This window comes from Salvia splendens, chromosome 6, assembly GCF_004379255.2.
Source record: "Salvia splendens isolate huo1 chromosome 6, SspV2, whole genome shotgun sequence".
NCBI lineage: Eukaryota > Viridiplantae > Streptophyta > Magnoliopsida > Lamiales > Lamiaceae > Salvia > Salvia splendens.
The window spans coordinates 11,479,351-11,495,886 of NC_056037.1; the positions used below are offsets into that span (position 1 = coordinate 11,479,351).

At 41.4% G+C, this 16,536-nt stretch overlaps 1 protein-coding gene across 1 annotated transcript; it reads right to left on the bottom strand.

The window, feature by feature from the left end:
* Nucleotides 1-2,011: 2,011 nt before the first annotated feature.
* On the bottom strand, nt 2,012-2,815 carry LOC121808785 (mannose/glucose-specific lectin Cramoll-like). The gene has a single exon (XM_042209364.1). The coding sequence runs from the start codon at nt 2,813-2,815 to the stop codon at nt 2,012-2,014; it is 804 nt and encodes a 267-aa protein (XP_042065298.1).
* Between the last annotated feature and the right edge of the window lie 13,721 nt (nt 2,816-16,536).

A 16,536-nucleotide genomic window follows, 5' to 3' on the forward strand; every position in this document is an offset into this window, starting at 1 on the left:
GACTCAGTTCACCGACAAGACGTTCAAGAATTGGTGCCAAGAGCTGAATATTCAACAGCGGTTCACTTCGGTCTCTCATCCACAAGCAAACGGACAAACGGAGGTAACAAATCGTATCCTGGTGAAAGGGTTAAAAGCTCGGTTAGAACAAGCCAAAGGACAATGGGTAGAAAATCTCCCTCAAGTCCTATGGTCCTACCGAACTACACCCACAACCTCCAACGATGAAACTCCGTACAGTCTGGTGTACGGCACTGAAGCCGTAATTCCGGTGGAGATCGGCGTACCCAGTCCCCGAACTCTAAATTTCTCCTCAGAAATGAATGACGACGGACTGAGAGCCGAGCTAGATCTTGCCGAAGAAAGAAGAGAATTGGCATGCATAAAAGCAGCCAAGTACAAGGAGCAAGTAGCCCGGTATTACAACCAAAGGGTGAAGAAGCTGCAATTTCAAGTGGGAGATCTCGTTTTGAGAAACAACGAAGTAAGCCGAGCAGAAAAGCTGGGCAAGCTCGAACCCACATGGGAAGGTCCGTATCGGGTGTCAGAAGTCCTCGGCAAAGGGTCTTACAAATTGGCTCACATGTCAGGAGAACAGGTACCCCGAACATGGCACATTTCCAACCTCAAAAAGTTCCATTTGTAAGAGACAGTCCGGTCAGTCAGTCTTGAGTCCTGTTCGGTCAATGTGCTTTATTTGGTTTGCTTGGTTTTTGTTTGTCTCTATGTGCTTTTTATTTGTCTATATGCGTTTTGTCTGTCTATGTGCGTGTCGTCTCTTACAAATGTTACTGAGGTATCTTGTTCTTCGAAGGCTGATCCCCTTCTTAGAACATATACAAGCCAACGATTGTGAGTCAAAGCTTCTACAGAAGATACAAGACCACAATTCAGCTTAAACAAGCAGTTCGTCTGAAACGAGCTGCAATAAGCCAACGATTGTGAAGTCCAAGCTTCTAAAGAGGATACAAGACCACAATTCGGCTTAAAAATCAAGCACTTCGTCTGAAACGAACTGCAACGAAAGTCCAATTCTCGCGATAAAACTTGCCTGAATTAGGACAAGGGAAAGTCCGATCCACGCGATAAAACTCGCCGAATTAGGACAAGGGAAAGTCCGATCCCCAAATTAGGACAACGGAAAGTCCGATCCGAGCGATAAAACTCGCCAAATTAGGACGCAAACCAAGTCCAGTCAAAGAAGAGTTCACTTCATCAGACCGAGGACAAACATCAACTTACCCCGTACCTTTATCCAGAATGCCGAAGTGATTCACTTCACTTTTCGGGGGGGGTAGTGATGGAGTACGTACTAAACAAGCCCAACAGCAGTAAAGCCCATCAGCCTAAAGCCCAAGAAAGAGTATCAGTTCGGCATGACTAAAGAGTATCAGTCCGGCATGACTAAAGAGTTCAGTTCGGCACAACCAAAGAGTTCGGCCCCAGCCTACAGCTCGGTAAAAGCCAACCAATCAAACTCTGCTCTCAGGTCGGCATCAAGCTCTACTCTCAGATCGGCAAAAGCTGCTCGGCAATAATTCAGCAGTTCGGTCTCAGTATTCGACCGAACTAGGAGACAGTGGACTCATGCAGGATTTCCACCTCCACTACACCCACGATCTATTTAGTGGTGTCAAGCAGTCATTAACTCATGCAGGATAGTGGACCCATGCAAGATCGCCACGATCTCCACGACATCCACTACCTAGTAAATGGCTGCATGCCACGATCTTGGTTCAATGTATAAATAGAACCTAGATCAGATAGATAGGGTTAAGTTCTAGATAGACTCTCTCGCTTTCTAGAGATAAAACACAAAATAGCAAGTCTGTATTGTAAGCTGTAAGAAAACAGATCAAGCAATACAACTCTGCCCTCATTTCTTCCCGTGGACGTAGATTTACCTCAGTAAATCGAACCACGTAAAATCTCTGTGTCGTGATCTATATTTTCCAGCATTCTTCACTAACATCAGAAATTCGCCGATTCATCAACATTCACACCATGAAAATCACACATACTGTCGATTGTTGGCGTTGGTATGAACAAGAGTGGAAGTGAAATACCAAGCTATGACGTCGAAGATGGCGACTACGCCTCCTGTGCTGGCGGAGAGTCCGACTTCAACCTGCTGAGGAAGAATGGTGCTAAAGTCGTACACATAACTCACCTCATAACTTTCCGAGCCTGCCGTCACGTGAACGCTGATCAATTTGGAAGCTTGCCCGTAGTTGATGCGGGCAGTCACCTCCTGCCCGAGAATTGCGTTGCCCACGTTGGTTGTGTTTTTGGAAACTTGTGATCCAATGTCAATCCCAACATGACGATAACTCGGATCCACTCTGCCGTTAACGAAGATGTCGAATTCCACCGCAAACACGGACGGATTTTTACCAGAATCGTCGAAGATTCCAAAGCTGCCGCCGGCGGCTCCGACTGGGGAGCCAACAGGCTGGATGAAGAAGGTGAAGCCATCGCCTGGATTTGAGTCGCCGCTTTTGGGTTTGATGATGAATTTTACGGTTGTTTCGAGGTCGACCTGCGCTCCGGTGTCCCAAAATTGGACCGGCTTGGAATACACGGCTCGGCCAACGCGGGCCCCTAATGGGTTGCCGGAGTTGTCGGTGTTGGTCAGACGGAGGTAGGTGGAGTCGGATGGGAAGTGAGCGTCGCCTTGGTAGATTAGGTCGGTCGGCTGCTGGCCGTAGAAATCATACGTGAAGGAGGTCGTCTGCGACCGCGCCGTGTTGGCGGTCGCAAGAAGCAAGACTATGGAGGAAAGTACTGGAATTAGGGTTTGGAGAAGCTTTGCCATGGTTTACTTCTGTTGCTGTTTTAGGTTTTGCTTTGGATTTGGTGGATGTTTTTGGCTCACTAGCTTATTTATAGAATTATAGTAGTCCAGTGTTTGTTTATCTCATTTCTCATATAAATTTATTTATAAGTAAATGAAAGAAATTATAAAATAATAAATTCGTAATTGATCAAATGTTTGATTTTAGACATGATCATATTATTATTAGGCTAACCTACACGTCCTTGATTAGAGTAATAACATACTTTTAACTTTAATTATGCTGCTACATGACATGTAATATACAATATTATAAATATTACTTTTATACAAAAAAATAAGAAAATAAAATATCAAATAAAATAATGTAGAAGATGGTCCATGTGTGCACTAAATGTCTAGGAAATGCAATGTTTTAAAAACCGGACCGGACCGGCCGGTTCGACCGGTTCAACCGCGAACCGGTATGCAGTCCGATCCGGTTCACCCCTAGAAACCGTCAGCATGTTAAACCGTCGTGAACCGGCGAAACCGGCCGGTCAAATCGGTTCAACCGTGAACCGGAAACCGGTTTTTTACTTTACAAAATAAATTTTCAAAATTTTTGTTGGCAAAACTTGAACCCATGACGCCTTCTCTACAATCCAACACTTTACCACTCCACCATATGACCATTTTGAAATAATATGAACATTAATTATTCTTATACACTAAAAATGATAATTTTTAGCCACCTAAAATAATAATTCATTTTAATTTTATATTTTTTATATAAATTGTTAATTATAATATATACTTAATTATGCTTTAACAATCCCTAAATTTTTGTAACTACACATAAATTTAATATCTTTTAGATGTAAATATAATTTATTATTACTTAACATTAATATTTTTCTTGTAAATATTTAATTTATATACACTACCCATTGATATTAATACTTTTACATAAAATAACTAATTATTCATGTTTAATTATTGCTTAATATAATATTATTTCGTTCAATACACTTTTTTAATTACAAAAAATTTATCTATCTATATATAAAATATTAAATTTTTTATCTACAATAACTAATGAATCATATATTTAATTATATTTACCAACAAAAATATTTATGAAATTTAGTCATTTGCTACTAAATTTTAATATTTATATTAAAACTAAAATATAAGGTTAATATTTTTGATAAATTATAGTCCTACTATGTAAATTTAATATATTTTGTATATTGTATACTTAATTATATATATTTACAACAATAAAACGGTTCGACCAATGATTGAACCGGTTGGACCGGTTGAACCATGAACCAGTAGCTTCGCCGGTTCGCTCACCGGTCCGGTTTTTAAAACATTGAGGAAATGTAATCTTTACACGCTTCATTATATTAGTAACACGTTTTATTATTTTTGCGGTTGTGAATAAAACAACGATAATTGGTCTATTACTACATTAAGTGTATGCCGATATGTAAATTACATCATTATACATATAATATTTAAATAATTATTTGTTATAAATATAGATAGTATTAACTAATTACATTACAATATAGGTAAAACAATAGTAGTATTTTGTAATGCACATCAATTGATTCCGGCAAAAGATAGTACTAAAAATATAAAATCATACTTCCGTCCCAACTAAGCTGAGTCGTACCCCTTTTAAAAAATACTTCTTTCTTTCCAACTAAGTTGAGTCGTACTCCTTTTAGAAAATACTCCTTCCGTCCCAAGAAAGGTGACCCATTCCTTAGGTAGCACGAGATTTAATGCAATTTTATTTTGTGTTAAGTGGAGATGATAAAGTAAGAGTGAGTGAATAAAATAGAGATAAATGAGTGTCTACTTTTGGTAATGAGTCATCTTTGGTGGGACAAACTAAAAAAGAAAGTGAGTCATATTCAGTGGGACAGAGGGAGTGCTAATTTAATTACACTAAAAAATCAGTCCTAAATTAACGATCTAAAATATAAAGTGCGAGTAAAATGGGACGGATGAAATCATATTTATTAAATTTTATTTAAAACTTTCAATATATAGAAATGAGTCTTATTTTGGCGGACGGCCCAAAAAGGTATAAATGGTCTCTTTTTTTTATAGACGGAGGTAGTTTTAAATAGTTAAGTAGAAAGAAAATAAAATAATAAAGCTAATAATATATAGAAGAATCTCTCCTCCATTATTCTATCTCTTGTTTTACTTTTAACTCTACTTCTAAGTTAGTTATGCAATTAAAGGATCTGGAAAATTATAATTTAAAATCTGGAAAACATGGTCTTTGCATAAACCCTACGTTCTACACACTTGTAGTAATCCGAGAAATTTCCCACTCACAAATCAGATTTACTAATATACAAAGGTACCATAGGGTGGACGAGAAAATGGCCAATCTTCACTACTTCTTGCCTTCAATCATCTATGGCTCTGTGTCTTCAATAATTATCTCCAAGTCCTTTAACTTTTATGTATATACTAGTGGGGGGATTTAAATTGATTTGATTTGAATTTGACCTTATTTTCTTGAAAATCACACACCCTTTGTGTCTACTGACCTTATTTGATTTAGAAAATTAAATATACACGAACACAATTTGGAGAAATTTACGAGGTCAATTGTGTTTTTTAAGAAGTTAACGATTCTTTTGGACTTCAATTTTCATTAAACAGTTTGTATCTATTTGAAATTTTGGCCCATTTAGATATAATTAAATTATTGTAATTTTGGGTTATTCAAACCACCTTCTCCAATAATCCTCTTGAGCCCAAATTCCTAAATAAATCATGTTATTTATCTTTGAATTTCTTGGCTCCATCTTCTAATCGGTCCAACGTGCATTTCGAAGTCTTAAATCAATCATGAATCTACGTACTGCGAGTAGCTCATCGTTGGTAAATCCCTAATTTTGTAGTGTGTATGACCGGAGCACCACGCACGCACGTATATAAAATTTCGACACATATATATTTGGATTTGGATGATGTTTCTTTTGAATGCTTTAATAATACTAGTATAAGAAAGAATATTTGAAGGATAAAATAGTAAATAAATCATCGTTTTTATTTTCAATATATTCCATGAAAAGTAAACGCAATAATACATGAAATCGTAACTATACCACACAAACTGATTCCATTCCAAACTCGTCTCGTAGTGAAGCTAATAAAGACAGACACATAATACCGCAATGCCAATAAGATGGTGAATAGCCTTATTATTGGACTTATACACGTCCTTATTTAGCTTACACACAAATACTACCATAAAATCACACATACTGGCGAATGTGGCCATCCTCCAATTCACGGTTGGCATTGGTATTGGTAAGCACAAGAGTGGAAGTGAAATACCAAGATATGAGGTCGTGAACGGCGATTTGGCCTCCGGTGGATGCAGAGAAATGCGTTGCTTTGATTTATATGAATTTTGTGAAATTAAAAATTCCAATAACATTTTTTAATGCATTATTATCAAACTAAATATATAAATTGAAACAAACAACGTTAAAAATGCGTTAAACGAGAATGATGCTCATATAAGCTGCTCACATAAAGTATGTAGCATATCATTTCTCATGTATAATATTAATCATATAATTAATGTGTCAATTTAACGATAAATAAATCAAGAACTATAGGAATACTATAAATTAAATTAATAAAAGCAAATATTCAAAATATTGTCTTGATTTATTTTAATATTGCACATTAAACTATACTCCTTTGAATCAATTTTATCATTACATGTATCATGTATGAACAGTTAATGGAATACTTATATTATGGTATATATGTAGTGTTTATATATGGAATATGCAAAAACTTTTCCTATAATTAATAGTGTGAGGTTATATTTAGAGTCTTTCCATAATTTGTTTATCTAGTTGGAATTGGGCAATATATATTTCCATATGTCAAAAATTTATTGGTGTGACATACCAAATATGATTGCCATCTTCTATTCCTTGAGTAGAGAATTTTTTCGTCTATATTAGTATTATTTTAAAAAAAATAAAGACTACAATGAGTACAAAGACCGGCGATAGAATTATGCTCGGTATAAAATATGAGTACTATAATTTTAGTACTTTACTAATATTTGTTCAGTCTCATTATATACGATTGATTTTCTTTTTTTCAATTATTTTATTATAAGTGATTGGTTATTATTTAAAAAAACAATATACTTATGCAATGATACTTACTTATTATATCGTTTCTTATTTTATTATCTATCTTAGTTTTCTATTTCTTTCTCTTCTATTTCTTTTTCATTTAACTACGTTAATTCCCTCTGTCTTATTACTAGTGATTTTTCTTTATTTGGTTATCATATACTCCTATTATAAGTGAACAATTTAATTTTTAGCAAAAATAAATCCTTTATTTTTCTAATTTTATTCTCTCTCATATCTTTTTTTTATATCTCTACTCTATTCTCTTTTCTATTTTAATTTTTTTACTTATTCTCTTAGATTTCGTAGTTAAAAAACTCAATCAATAAGAGGGAATATATATATATCATTATGGGAGTCGAGAATAATAAGATAGATTAATTGCACCAAACCAACTTGGAAAATGGACTGAATGATATGGAAATTTTTTGATTTGACAAAAGAAAATGAGCGTGTCCGCATCGAATTGATTATTATTTGACTAATATATTATGGCATAGTTAAATAGTACTGCCTGTTAAATGCTTTGTTAAATAAGACACTCACTTTATAGCATCCCCAACGGTGCTCGTGAGAGAGGATGCCGTCTGTGCCAACGGCGCGGCACACTGCTGTCCGCCGCTTCATTAACATAGTGTAAAGAAAATATAACATTGCTCTTAGTTATTTTTCTAAGTTGGCGATCGAAGCTATGGGATAAATAATAAATTAATGGAGTACATATTATAGTTTTTAATTTTAAATAATACTTCCTCCGTCCTAATAAATATGAAATATCTGATTTTCGGCACTAAATTTTATTCAATATTGTTTTGTGAATTAATAAAAAGAGAATAAAATAAGAAAGAGAAAAAAGTAAATATAGTGTTATTTTTATTTTAAAAAGTATTTCATTTTTAATAAAAAAAAGTAAGTGACAATGAGTAAAAGAGGTGGAGAGACAATTATCCATGGTAAAATATAAAAATATATACTATACAATAGTACCTCCACAATATATAAACGTTGGAATATTCGAGACTCATCAAAATAAATTAAATCAAGCCAATTTTGGGAATGGGATGAAAGATATGAAAATTTTTTGATTTCAGAGAAGAAAATGAACGTGTCCGCACTTAACTGATTATCATTTAATTAATGATTATTATGACAGTTAATTAGTAGCATTGTCTATGAAATGCTTTGTTAAGACAATGACTCAGCTACATATAATTAAAATAAAACCTTATCTTTCTTTTATTACACACCCACGGGAATCTTCCATCTATGTATATTTAGAGGATCCTCTTATATTGTTTATAATATTATAATCCAAAATCAAGACTAAATCTCCGGTCTTAAATTTTAAAATGAGTAAATGAGATTAAATCTTATGAATTTCAATAAATAGTACTCCCTCCGTCCGACATTAGGAGTCCCGGTTGACCATTTTCATCCGTCCAGCATTAAGAATCCCGGTTAGACATTTCCATAAAAAAGTGAAATAAAAATATTATAAAATAAAATACTAAAAAATACAAGTAAAAACACATCCAAAGAATAAAGCAAAAAATAATGCAAATGGGTCCTACATTCCATTATCACACCCTCCAATTATTACACACTCAGACATTTCTTAAAACCCGCACCCAACTTAACCGTGACTCCTAATGCTGGACGGAGGGAGTAGACAAAATATCAACAAAAGGGTAAGAACGTCATTTTGTTATCATATCATAATTTTGTGTTTTTTATATCAACATAGTGTATTACAAATATCAACACAATGACATGCGTATTTCAACATAAGTACACAAAAATATTAACACAGTTTTATTGAGATTTTACATGCATTATATTGAGATTTTTTGATATATTTGTTGATAAAAAACTTGCTTATCAACTTATACGAAAACTGAAATAAAAATTATTAAATTTCATCATCCGAACGTCGTCGGAACATATGCAATTAAGGTCTCGTTAGAATCCTTATAAAATTACCTTTAATTTGATATAATTTTTGCGAAAAAATAATTTAAATCGAGAGAGTTTCATAAATTTAAAGTTTTAGGATAATTTTAATACGAGAAAATTGATATTAATACCCTTTAATTTGATTTAATAATTTATTAAATTTAAAATATAATTTACTTGGTATTAGAGCATCCGCAACGCGTGCCGTTGCGGTGCCTTATTTCGTTCCGGAGGAACGGAACCGCGGCGGCACGCGTTGCAGCCGCCCGTGTCGTCGCCATTCCGTGCCGGTGCCGTGCCGGGTGCCGTTCCCGCGAGACGCGGCACGACACGTTCCGCCACGCGCCGAGGCGACGTGGCGGCCTCCCATTCGACGCGTGACGCCCACTCGCTGCCCCGCGAGTGGGCGTCGTCACGGTGACGCAATAATTCGATTTTTTTTTTAAAAAATCGAATTTAATAAAAAAAATATTTTTATTTATAAAAATTGTTTTTTATATTTAAAAACAATTTTTACAAATAAATGAATACTAGAAATTCGTATTAGCCCATATATATTTGATGGGCTTGCGAATTTATGAAACCCATTCTTGGTTGTCTCTCTTTTATAGAGACATCATTGAATGTTTTTTGTTCCACTTTCGATGTGGGACAAACTCATCTTGGTTGTCTCTATTTTATAGAGACATCCTTGAATATTTTATGTTCCACTTTCGATGTGGGACAAACTCATTCTTGATTATCTCTATTTTATAGAGACATCCATGAATGTTTTATGTTCCACTTTCGATGTGGGAAAAACTCATTCTTGGTTGTCTCTCTTTTATAGAGAGATCCTTGAATGTTTCATGTTCCACTTTCGATGTGGGACAAACTCATTCTTGGTTATCTCTATTTTATAGAGACATCCTTGAATGTTTTTTGTTTCACTTTCGATGTGGGACAAACTCATCTTGGTTGTCTCTATTTTATAGAGACATCCTTGAATATTTTATGTTCCACTTTCGATGTGGGACAAACTCAATCTTGATTATCTCTATTTTATAGAGACATCCTTGAATGTTTTATGTTCCACTTTCGATGTGGGAAAAACTCTTTCTTGGTTGTCTCTCTTTTATAGAGACATCCTTGAATGTTTCATGTTCCACTTTCGATGTGGGACAAACTCATTCTTGGTTATCTCTATTTTATAGAGACAACCTTGAATGTTTTTGTTTCACTTTCGATGTGGGACAAACTCATCTTGGTTGTCTCTATTTTATAGAGACATCCTTGAATGTTTTATGTTCCACTTTCGATGTGTGACAAACTTATTCTTGGTTGTCTCTATAAAATTGTATTTTAAATTATGTCAATTTTTATTTTTTTAGGATTTTAATTATGTCTTTTTCTATTTTTTTGAATTTTAAGTTGTAATGTTATTTTAATTTTATTAAAGTGTGTTTGTTTTGATTGAATTGAGTTGGAAATAAAAATAAAAAATGAAATTGAATGAATAGTAATTTAAGGAACAGTTAAGGAATGGTTAAGGAACGGAGGGTTGCAGGTTCCGTTCCTTAGTTAAGGAATGGAGTAAAAAAGTACAGTGGGGCCCGCAAATAGTAGTTTAAAGAACGGTTTAGGAACGGTATAGGAACAGCGTTGTGGATGGCCTTATATCCATCATTGGATCTCTTAATAATTAAAAATTTTGAATTGTTAATTAATTAGCAATTAACCATGTCCCTATTTTTAAAAATAGACTACAATGAGTACAAAGGCAGGCTCGGTACAATTTTGAAAATTTTTTGATTTGACAAAAGAAATTAAATGAACGTGTCCGCATATAATTGATTATCATTTAACTAATAATATGATACGAGACCCCCGACACCAGACGCAACAGCGGAGCCGCATGCCGAGCTGGAGCATGCCGAGCTGGATCATGCCGAGCTGGAGCATGCCGAGCTGGAGCATGCCGAGCTGGAGGCGACAACAGTCGAGCAGCACGACGCAGCGCTTCCGGAGCCGAGCAGCACGACGCAGCCGAACAGCACGACGCAATGCGTGAATGACCGAAGTGACGAATTGATTGTGTCGAAGAGATCCTTGAGACCGAGAGACAAGCTCAAGGCGCCGAACAAGTTCAAGAATTAGCCGATTCTTTTTGTTTCCTTTTTATTTCTTTCCTTTTATGTTTTGGTATTTTTGAAACATTAATTTACTTATTGTTGAGTCGGGCCTGATTTATAAGCCCCGTTCGGGTTTTCTTTGCGGTTCTTTCCCGGATGAATTAGGATACGTCGAACCGCCCTAGGGTTTCTAGTATAAAATAGGGTATTTCATCAACACATTTTTTTTATGAATGAAATATTTTCCCTAAACCTATCTTGTGAAACAAGTAATTATCTTTACGTTTCTTGTTGCTTTGGGGAAGACGTCCACCAAATCAGCGAGGTTTCGGTCAGTTTCCGCGAGTTTGTCGTGGGAATTGCTCGTTGTTCCGTCGAGAAGGAAGTTCACGGAGCCGTTGCGGAGAACGTCCGTAACATCTGGTGCTTTCATCCCGCTAACTCAACATCTTCTTGATTACGTAAGCGATGGCGGGAGAATTTCCGCATGCAGGGTCCTCGTCGGGGCTGCAATTGGGCCCTGCGCGGCAGAGGAACCCAGGAGACGTCGACGGGAGACAACCGCACGTCGACCCAGTCACGTTAGGGTTTGCGCAGTTGAACGCGAGATTTGATACGATGGATCGTCGGGTCGACAACTTGGAACGACGACCGGCGCCGCAGGTAGAGAGCCACGAGCCCGATTGGGATGAAGCCGACCACTCGTGGGAGGATTACCGCGGGAATGGTCGGAGCGGCCGTGAGGAGTATGACCGCCCCTACCGCCAGCAGAGTCGGGGTCGTGGTCGCCCTAATCGAGGTGGCCGCGGGGATCGTTTTGGGGAGGGAGTGCTCCCAGGCCGAGGAAGCCGTCCTGGTCAGCGTCGGGACGATGCAGCGTATAGAACGGGTCGCCGTCGGGATAATTGGGACCTACCGCAGAGACACGAGGAGGGGGACGATGAAGGGTACGAAGAGCGCGGGGTTACCTGTTGGGATCCACCCCTAAATCGGGAACGCCTCAACCGCCAGGGAGCGGATTATTCATCCGGCGTGAAGATGGACGCACCTCACTTTAATGGGGTGGACGCACCGAATTGGATCTCTCGCGTACAATACTATTTTGATCACAAGCGGGTTCCGGAGGCGGAGCGCTTACATTATGTAGTTATGCTTTTCGACCCTCCCGCGTCGGAGTGGATATTCAATTATCGGGCGACAAATGGATTTGTTACGTGGCCAGATTTTTTGGACGATGTTAGGCATCGATTTGACCCCCAGAGCTTCAGGAACTACACGGGTTTGATCGCCAAGCTGGTTCAAACGACCACCGTAGCGGAATATCACGCGACGTTCGAACGGTATCTCAATAGGGTGACCGATCTATCGGAATCGGCATTGATTCCAATCTTTATTCAAGGGTTGAAGCAGCCTCTGCAAGAGAAGGTCGAATTGCAGCACCCCGAGTCACTGGCCGAGGCAATGGCCCTGGCATTGCGTTTAGCCGCAACACACGAGGAACGTCCACAGTACACGTCGTCGTATCAACGTCGACCATGGCAGGGCAAGGATCAACGGGCCATTCCAACCCCTGTTTCTCACCAGGCCGCCGTGCCCCATCCACAGGATTCGCTGGTCCGGGAGGTGGACAAGTCATGGATATACCCGGTGAGGGTGTCGAATGCAGAGAAATCGGAGCGTGCCCGTCGCGGCCTCTGTTATCATTGCCCCGAGAAGTGGGTCGCCGGCCACGTGTGTAAAGTCAAGTTGCTTTGCTATATGGATGACGAGGGGGCCGAACCGCACGAGGCAGGTGCCGGAGAGCAGGTTCCGGAGGAGGAATTAATTACTGCAGACTTATCACACCTTCACGCCTTGGATGGCCGTGGGAGCTCCAAGCCGTTTATTGTCCAGGGGACGTTGGGTGATACTCCCGTCCGGGTATTGATAGACACAGGGGCGACACTAGACTTCCTCCACCCAAGGATTGCGGAGAGGCTACAATTGGAACTGACTCCGATTAGACCTTTTCGAGTGCTCGTGGGCAATGGTGCATCCCTGTTGTGTACCCATATCTCGCGGGGCACGAAGCTAGCTCTGCAGGGTAGTGTCTTTGTGGTGGATCTGCATGTTCTCGCCCACCATGGGCCGGATGTGATATTAGGGATGCACTGGTTGGAATCCATAGGGAAAGTGTCGGCAGATTTCGTCAGGAAAACGCTGGAATTTACTCAAGAGGGTCGGACGGTGTTTTTGCAAGGATTGATGCCGGGCCCGAAGCAGATTTCGCTTCACTCGTTGTACACACTAGCGACGCAACCGGCGGACCACGAATTCTATGAAATCGTGCCAATCCACACCTCATCCGGGGCGGGGGAGGCCGAGAGTATGGAGTTTTTTCCGCAGGACCTGCCAGCCGAGGTACTGGAGGTATTGACGGCGCACCGAGCGGTGTTTGAGCAGCCCCGCGGCGTCCCACCGGCACGTTCGTTCGATCACCGGATTCATCTTTTACCAGGGACGCGGCCAATCAATGTTCGACCTTATAGGTATCCCTACTTCCAGAAAACGGAAATTGAGAAGCAGGTCCGCGATATGTTGGACCAGGGTATCATTCGCTACAGTCGCAGCCCTTTCTCGTCCCCGGTATTGTTGATCCGCAAGAAGGACGGCACGTTTCGCTTTTGTATCGATTACCGCGCCCTCAATAAGGCAACCGTCCCGGATCACTTTCCCATACCTACGGCAGAGGAATTGTTTGACGAGCTGGGCAGTGCGAAGTATTTTACAAAATTGGATCTTCGCTCGGGGTATCATCAGATTCGAATGAGTGAGGATGACATCTTTAAGACGGCCTTCAGGACTCATGACGGCCATTTCGAGTTTCTCGTGATGCCGTTCGGCCTAACAAACGCGCCTTCCACCTTTCAGGCAGCGATGAATTCTATCTTTCAGCCGCTGCTCAGGCAGTGTGTTATTGTGTTCTTCGACGATATACTGATTTACAGCCCGTCCCTCGAGCGGCATGGCCGCCATTTGAAAGCAGTACTTCAGCTCCTTCACGCACATAATTTTTTCGTCAAGCTTTCCAAATGCTCATTTTGTAGTGTGTCTGTGGAGTACTTGGGGCACATCATTGACGACGGCAAACTCAAGGCCGACCCAGCTAAAATAGATGCAATGACGTCATGGCCCACACCGACGACTGTAAAGCAGCTACGGGGCTTCTTGGGTCTGACAGGCTATTATCGTCGCTTCGTCGCTCATTACGCAACGATAGCGGCCCCTTTGACGGACTTGCTAAAAAAAGAGGCTTTTCGGTGGTCCACGGAGGCCGAGACCGCTTTCGCCTCTTTGAAATCGGCAATGACTTCAGCACCGGTCCTGCAACTGCCGAACTTCACCTTGCCATTTTGCGTGGAAACGGACGCTTGTGAGGTCGGAATTGGAGCGGTACTAATGCAGCTCGACCACCCGATTGCATTTTTTAGTAAGAAATTGGGGCCTCGCAGAAGAGTAGCGTCAACATATCATAAGGAATTATATGCTATTGTGGAGGCCGTGCAAAAGTGGCGACAATATTTGTTGGGGCGCGAGTTCATTATTCGCACTGATCAGAAGAGTCTAAAAGAATTGCTGCAGCAGGTAGTGCAGACACCGGACCAACAGCTGTATGTCCGGAAACTTATGGGATACAAATTCGTGATAGAATATAAACGTGGAATCACAAATAAGGCAGCAGACGCCTTGTCCCGCCAACACGACACGTCGGGGGGACAGACCGACGGTATCCCCAGGGAGTCGCCTCGCGCCAAGGATCGGACGACAGTAACCGACGACCAGCTGCTCGTTGCGCTGGCCCGACCAGTACCGGATGTAATGCGAGTTCTGCAAGAGGAGACCGCATCACTGCCCGATTTGGTCGAATTAACGTCGAAAATCAAGTCTGGTGACGCCCCCCCTCATTTGACGTGGGCGGATGGCCTCATATATTATCATCGGAGGGTGCTTGTGAGTACGGAGTCCAAGACAAAGCGGACATTGCTGAAAGAGCACCATTGTGCGCCGTCGGCGGGACACCCGGGCCACGAGAGGACGTTCCGTCTTCTGGCAAGTAGTTTTTATTGGCCAAAAATGCGCAAGGACGTGGTGACATTTGTTAATGAATGTGTGGTGTGTCAATCCACGAAATATTCGACCCGCAAACCAGCGGGTTTATTGCAGCCACTCCCGGTCCCATCGCAAGTTTGGGAAGATGTCTCCATGGATTTCGTCACTGGGCTCCCACAATCCCGCGGGTATACGGTCATCATGGTAGTGGTGGATAGGCTTTCAAAGTATGCTCACTTTGCCCCCCTCCCCACCAAGTTCGACGCTCTCCGAGTAGCGCACCTTTTCGTTAATACAGTGGTGCGGCACCACGGTTTCCCTACGACATTAGTATCGGATAGAGACTCGGTGTTCCTTAATGCAACCTGGGAGGAAATGATGCGGTTGAGTGGGACCAAACTTCACTTCTCCACGGCGTACCATCCGCAGTCGGACGGGCAGACGGAGGTCCGTAACCGGGGTTTGGAGCAGTATTTGCGTGCGTTTGTTTCTGATACGCCCTCGAAATGGACAAATTTTCTCCCGTGGGCGGAGCTCGCTCTCAATTGTTTTCACCACTCCGGGTTGGGCACGTCACCGTATCGCGCTTTGTATGGGAGAGAGCCTCCATCCCTGGTCGCAGCCCCTCCATCGGCAAAGACACCACCTAACGTCGCAGACATTATCAAGCAGCGAGGGGAGTTGTTGGTCACCCTCCGGCGTAACCTTTTGCGCGCTCAGCAGCGTATGGCAGACGTGGCGAACCGGCACCGTCGCCACGTCGAGTTTGAGGTCGGGGATATCGTTTGGCTTAAGCTGCAACCGTACCGACAACATTCGGTTGCGAAGCCACTATCGGCTAAGCTAGCCCCGAGGTTCTATGGGCCTTTTGAAGTGCTGGAGAGGGTTGGCCCAGTAGCCTACAGATTGCGCCTCCCAGATGGAAGTCGGATCCACAATGTGTTCCACGTAAGTCTATTGCGGGAGTTTGTGGCGGGGGAAGGTGATGTAGACGGGGTGAAACTCCCCCCGGAGTTCGTTGGAAATAGGCCGGTGGCACGGCCAGTAGCGTTGCTGGAAGAACGCGTGAGTTGGCGCGAGGGCCGACCAGAGAAGCAATGCCTGGTGCAGTGGGAAGATGATGCGTCCACGCCAACGTGGGAGCCGATTGAGGCGATTGGTAGGCAGTTCCCGGGGGTTCGCCTTGTGGACAAGGCGATTTTTAACGGAGGGGGGGTTGATACGAGACCCCCGACACCAGACGCAACAGCGGAGCCGCATGCCGAGCTGGAGCATGCCGAGCTGGATCATGCCGAGCTGGAGCATGCCGAGCTGGAGCATGCCGAGCTGGAGGCGACAACAGCCGAGCAGCACGACGCAGCGCTTCCGGAGCCGAGCAGCACGACGCAGCCGAACAGCACGACGCAATGCG

What these genes read in the sequence shown, in the direction of transcription:
- LOC121808785 (XM_042209364.1), bottom strand. Translation starts at nt 2,815, where the DNA reads ATGGCAAAGCTTCTCCAAACCCTAATTCCAGTACTTTCCTCCATAGTC.